At 37.6% G+C, this 5709-nt stretch overlaps 1 protein-coding gene across 1 annotated transcript; it reads right to left on the bottom strand.

The window, feature by feature from the left end:
• Positions 1-490: 490 nt before the first annotated feature.
• LOC120767612 (UDP-glucosyltransferase 2-like) lies at positions 491-2702 on the bottom strand. The gene is made up of 4 exons (XM_040093765.1): positions 2570-2702; positions 2055-2501; positions 1293-1450; positions 491-1222 (listed from the first exon to the last, which is right to left on the bottom strand). Exons 1-4 carry the CDS (start codon positions 2700-2702, stop codon positions 491-493), a joined length of 1470 nt encoding a protein of 489 aa, XP_039949699.1.
• Positions 2703-5709: the final 3007 nt, after the last annotated feature.

Below are 5709 nucleotides of genomic sequence, written 5' to 3'. Positions count from 1 at the left end.
ATTTCTTCGTAGCTTCGCAAAAAATGCTTAACGCTTAAAGTAATGCACCAAATATTATTATTTTTTTAATTTCCTGCTTATCAAAGTGATTTAGTAGGCGATTCCGGTAGCAGCGAGTTCTAGACGAGCGTAAGTGCCAGTGCATAGGGCATGAATATAAAGACGTTGCTGAGCGATAGGATACGTAAGCACAAAGTCTAGATGCGAACAACCTGTTTTCATAGTGATTGCAAGTAATTTGTTGCAGAAACAATTAATATTATTTGTTTACCTTCTAAGCAATAATTATTGGTTGTATCAAAAGAAAGAATATGCATAAAAAATGACGGTTCGAAAAGTACTTTGCGACAACGCCTAATTGCAACAGAAATTTACTATCTCGTGGACGGCTATAGGCATTCCTGTACCCTTGCATTAAAATACAAATATTTCTAAGAGAGTAACGCCTAAATATACTTCAAAGTTTTCTCCGCATAAAACAATAACAAATTTATTTCTGCTTTTTTTGCCTGTCCTCATTTGCTTTCAGCCTTACTGCAAGGCAACGCTTAAGTACTCTTACGATTACAATAATCAACAAAACAATCAATAACACCAACAATAGCGTACAGCCCAACACATCCAATAACAAGTACTGATAGAGCGGCATGTAAGCGCTACGCGATTTCAAATGTGGGGCGCCGCTATGTCTCATCACATATTCCATCCAGTAGGTGGCCTCCTCCAATGGATGTATAGGATTATCTCTAAAGCGGCCTGAAGCCTCCAAAGCCTTTTGCTTGTATTGAGGATCATTCAGCAGCAGTTGTATGTTTTGCACCAGATCATCACTCGTCAATTTATCGAAGAGTAAAGAGCGCGCATAGCCAGCGTGTACTGCCTTTCGCGCGTTGCGATGCTGATCACCAAAGATCGGTATAAACAAGAGCGGTATGCCCCAGTAAACACCCTCTTGCGTGCTGAATATGCCGCCATGTGTGATGATTAACTTCGTATTAGCGTGTGCGAAAATATCGTTTTGTGGCAGCCATTTACTGATCCTCACATTGGGCGGTAGCTCAGCGTCGATCGTCGCATTCTCATACTTCCACAAGACATTCTGCTTGAGTCGGGCGAAGGCGTCCAACAGAATTTTGATGTGGCCACTCGGCATGTCCACACTGTGTATATACGTGCCGAGACTAAAGTAGATGACACCATCTGTTGAGCTGTCAAGATAGCGCTGAAAATAGAGCGCAAACCTTAGAGAGTTAGTTGCGGCAGAGAGTAAGAAAGTGAAAGGATGCTGGCACCTGCAGTTCTGCTGGCAGCGGCTTCACTGGTTTGATATGTATGCCACCGACGCTCACTAAGCCAGGCATGCTTGGACGTGGTGCATCTAAGCTGCGATGAGAGTTGATCAGCATCAGTGAGATATTTTGAACCAGTTCATTCACATGTGGGAGAGGGCCTAAGAGAGAAAATTTACTGTATATTTAAGCATTATTTGGCCTTGTCAACGGAATCAGAATACTTAAAGAATCAATTACTCCTAGCTAATTTATGTAGAGTTCACCCCTTAATTACTGTTTGATAGATTGTTTTTTGGTACCCTGAGGCATGGTCACAAATTTGTTTCGACGATTGGGAGATGTTATTTAGTCGATTGTTTGCAGTGTGGGCGGTCAACCCAAAATACTATTGCTCTGTGTATGATTCCTAAAGCGGAATGAGTATAAGTTACACCAACCTAGACCTTATTAATCGTTATCACTTTGTTTCGAGATCGATCCTAACTAAAAATTTCTTTCTTACTAGACTTCTTTCAACTAAAATTGAAACTTATTTGTATTCAGTCGACGGCTGTCAGTATACGCCAAGAGTATTTGAAAAATTTTTACTAAGCTTGAGCTATAAAACGTTCGTCAAAATGGTACTAAGGTATGGGTTATGATCTTTCTTAAAGTTCGTTCTAAATTATTAGTGGAAGTAACAAATGATAGACCAAAATATTGCCCAGGAAGGTCAATAATTAATACTGTAACATACTTCAATTAAATTTATTAATTTCTTACCTTCGATAAAGCCGCCGAAATGTCGCTCCGCCATTGCTTGCATTTGCGGCAAGTAAAACCAATGCCTAAAGAAGGCATCGTAGAGCGAAATATATACATTATAAGCGCGTTGATAGAAGTCCATTTGATTTATATCCGAGAGAAATAAATGTGGCACAAAGGACCAGGGCGTTAACAGACCCATGGCACGATCCATATTGTCAGCACAACCCAAGGTGCCCAGTGTTACGACAGGACATTTAAATTTGTGCGCAAACATGAGAAAACTCTCGTGAAAGAACTGCTCCAAGATGACAAGATCGAAATGCAAATCTTTACTAGCGATCAAGGATTTCACGTTGGATTGATTGAGCGCATATTCGCTACTCGTTAAACCGGTTTCCCAATATAAGTGCAAATTTTCGAAATCACTGCTGAACTGCATCTTAAACATGTTTTCTTTAGGATCTGTAAGATAAATAGAAATAAAGCGGTGTTAAAGACACCGATGTCTTCAGGCGGGTTTTGGTATTTACGGTAGTATGCCAGATTCAGCGGCGGCTCAATAAGGATTTCTGTTAAGTTTGGATGCATTTGCTTGGCTGGATGATTGGTTAATGTCGTAACATGGTGTCCACGCTGCAGCAGTGGCGCCAAAAAATGTTCCATAAACATCCAATGACTTGGCGCGGGGAAAGGACCCATAAATAAAATGTTGTAAGCGCTATACGCGCTTGGCGACAAAATCAGCGTGATCAGCAAAATATGTGACAATGGAAAGAACATCTGAAAGTAAATCAAAAAAAACTATGTGTTAGTAAGAGCTGCGTGGGAATTGGCGCTTACCACCAATAGGCTTGAAATGGTCAAAAATAATCAAATAAATATTTATTGCTTAGTTACTAGCGACTACTTAAGTGTCTTCAATTAGTGAACGCATGTTTTTGATAATGACAATTCGCACACATATTAAAATAATTACGTTTTCAATCGTGTCTGCTAGAGATAAAGGCAAACGATTTGCAGTCTCAAATATGATTTTTTAAGTGGGTACATTTTTATACTTGTACCTATATATATATTTTATTAGAAAAAATGGGGGCGCATAGTTTTATCACTATCTGTTGGGGTCACGCCTCGAAATATGTAGACACCATAATGTTTAGTTTCCTTTCGTAATAGTATTTCATCGAAGTGCTCTTAAATGTATTTTCGTGATAGCTTTCCGTGGAGAATAGCTTTTTTTGTAGTTAACAGTCATATCATTTTAAACCTTAAATTCGATATTCGATATTTTTTTGACTCACTCTAATATGCATTTATGCAAATTTATAGACCATTACATACATATCATGAGTTAGAACACGCACTTCGTTAAAAATCCATGGGTATATTAACAGTCTTAGTTGTTTTGCCAGATGTGTAATCACGCTGATTTTTTTATTGCTGATAAGCCCCCAATAAGTGCTAGCTTAACCCTTATGTGAAATGTATTCTTTTAAGTAGCAGTAATTATATATGTGATAACAATAGTGTATATATTCGTGACTGAAAAAGTATGTCATATAAATTTATATATTACACCGGTAAGCAGATGGATAGAGACCGTATTGCGATAGCTGAAACCACAGTACTAGGAATTGTCTCGGCACAACAAGGGGCTGCTCAAATAGTGAAGTGCTATCCCCACTCTTATAAATCCTAATCGTGGATGACTTACTTGAACTGCTAACTAACAATGCGGCCCGCTGTCAAGGATATGCGGATGACAAATACACTCTCAGTGACATAAAAAGTGGATTATACCTGGCAAAGGAATGGTACAGTAGGGTTGGATTGAATATCAACAGCTCGAAAACAACCATCGATCTGTTAACGATATGTAGGATCCCGCCTGGCCTCAGAAATGTATTCCATGGTAGCAGAGAGTTGAAGATGATGTATACCTGTCCCTCTCTTTTGATTCCACTCATCGGTGGAAGCAGCATATAAACCTGACCATAATCAATGTTACAAAATCAAGATATGCAATCGACTTGCGGGGAAATGTTGGTACTGCAAGTCAAGGATAATCAGTGGATGCACACCAGGACCGTGAGACCAATTTTTATGTATGGATGATGGCTAGGGCTTCTGAAGCATCGCAAACTTCGGTAGGACTTCAACAATCGAAGCTGTATGCGCAGGATTAAGCCTCTTGAATTCATGTTTCCAAATTCCGATCCCATTGCCACAATGACATCTTGCACTATATTGGAACTTAACAATTTGCTGAGGCGATGTGCGTCGCTGTGGCACAGGGTAGATCGAGGTGCTAGCTTCATTTATTATCTGCCTATCTGTCTATTTATATATACATTACTATCTTGATTTCCAAATTTTATTCCAAAAATTAAACCAAAACCGCAAAGCAGGCCTAGTTAATTCGAATCGCAAAAAAAGTTAAAGAAAATTTTAAAAATTTTAATGTGTAAAAAACATAATGAATTAAAATTTTTTGTTCAATAATTTTTTTTCAGAAATTAAACAGCTGCCGACGTTTAACAATTTTCTATTATATTTTTTTATTGAACTTTTTGACAGTAAAATAAATCAAGATATAGCTCTTTGACAAGCAATTTATTCAGCCAGGTGCCTAGACTATCCTTTCAGGTACTTATTATGCTTTAAGCTGCCAGCAAAAAATGGGACAAAAGTACCCGACCATTACCTCGTGGGTTAATAATGGACTCTGCAGCAGTTAACCGGCTCATTTCGACAGCAATTAGTTCAATGAACTCATTGCGTGGCAAACACAAAGCAGTATATTTCTTAAATCACTACTTATTTGTTAAAAAATAAAAAATTAAAAACTTATTGTATTAATATGTTATGCGTGCGGGATTACATAATTCTTAAAATATATAGTACTTAATAATATTCACTACGCAAAACTCATATATCATAGTACATACGCCAATAGCGTCTATAATATTTGTGCCACGAGATACTTTACTATTTCGATCCATATTATAAATTACGTTAAATGAAGAAAGTATGACTACTTTACGCCCCCCATGTATGTTTATCGCTAATGGGTTCCAATTGTCCAAGTTGTCGTCATTCTCATTCAAAAATGCTTGGCCACACTGTATAATAATCAAGTGAACATGTCACAACTGTGCGCAATACGCACTTACATATATTTGCTCTAGTATTTAATTCATTAATTGCCGATGAGAGTCATTTAATTTCGAAAAGATAAGCGTCGGCTCGTTAGTAGACTGCTTATTTATAGGCTTTTGTTTTTCCTTGGCCAATAAAATGAATTATGGTTTGATAATGAGCATATTACATACGCATAGAATATTTACACTTAAAAATGTGTGTATATCAATTATATTTTGGTGGTAGGTGGTGATAGTGGGGTGCTAAAACAGCTGTGATTTCGCAGTAAATTATGCGTAGCTTTTTTTTGTTGCTACTTAGGGAGTAATGCTTAGAATATTTGTAAATAAAAAAAATTGATAAGAAATCACGACACCGGGGTTTTGAATAGGTGAGTGGGTTTGTTGACCCATTATTTGCGTTGAATCAATGAAGGCACTCGATCTCTTCATTTTGGCGCAATATCACGGTTTTTTTCTCAAACACAATCCCTTGACTTGAAATTATATTTTAGCATTATTTTAAATCA

This window comes from Bactrocera tryoni, chromosome 2 (assembly GCF_016617805.1).
Source record: "Bactrocera tryoni isolate S06 chromosome 2, CSIRO_BtryS06_freeze2, whole genome shotgun sequence".
In the NCBI taxonomy this organism is placed as follows: Eukaryota; Metazoa; Arthropoda; class Insecta; order Diptera; family Tephritidae; genus Bactrocera; species Bactrocera tryoni.
This window is presented reverse-complemented; position numbering and strand designations above follow the sequence as displayed.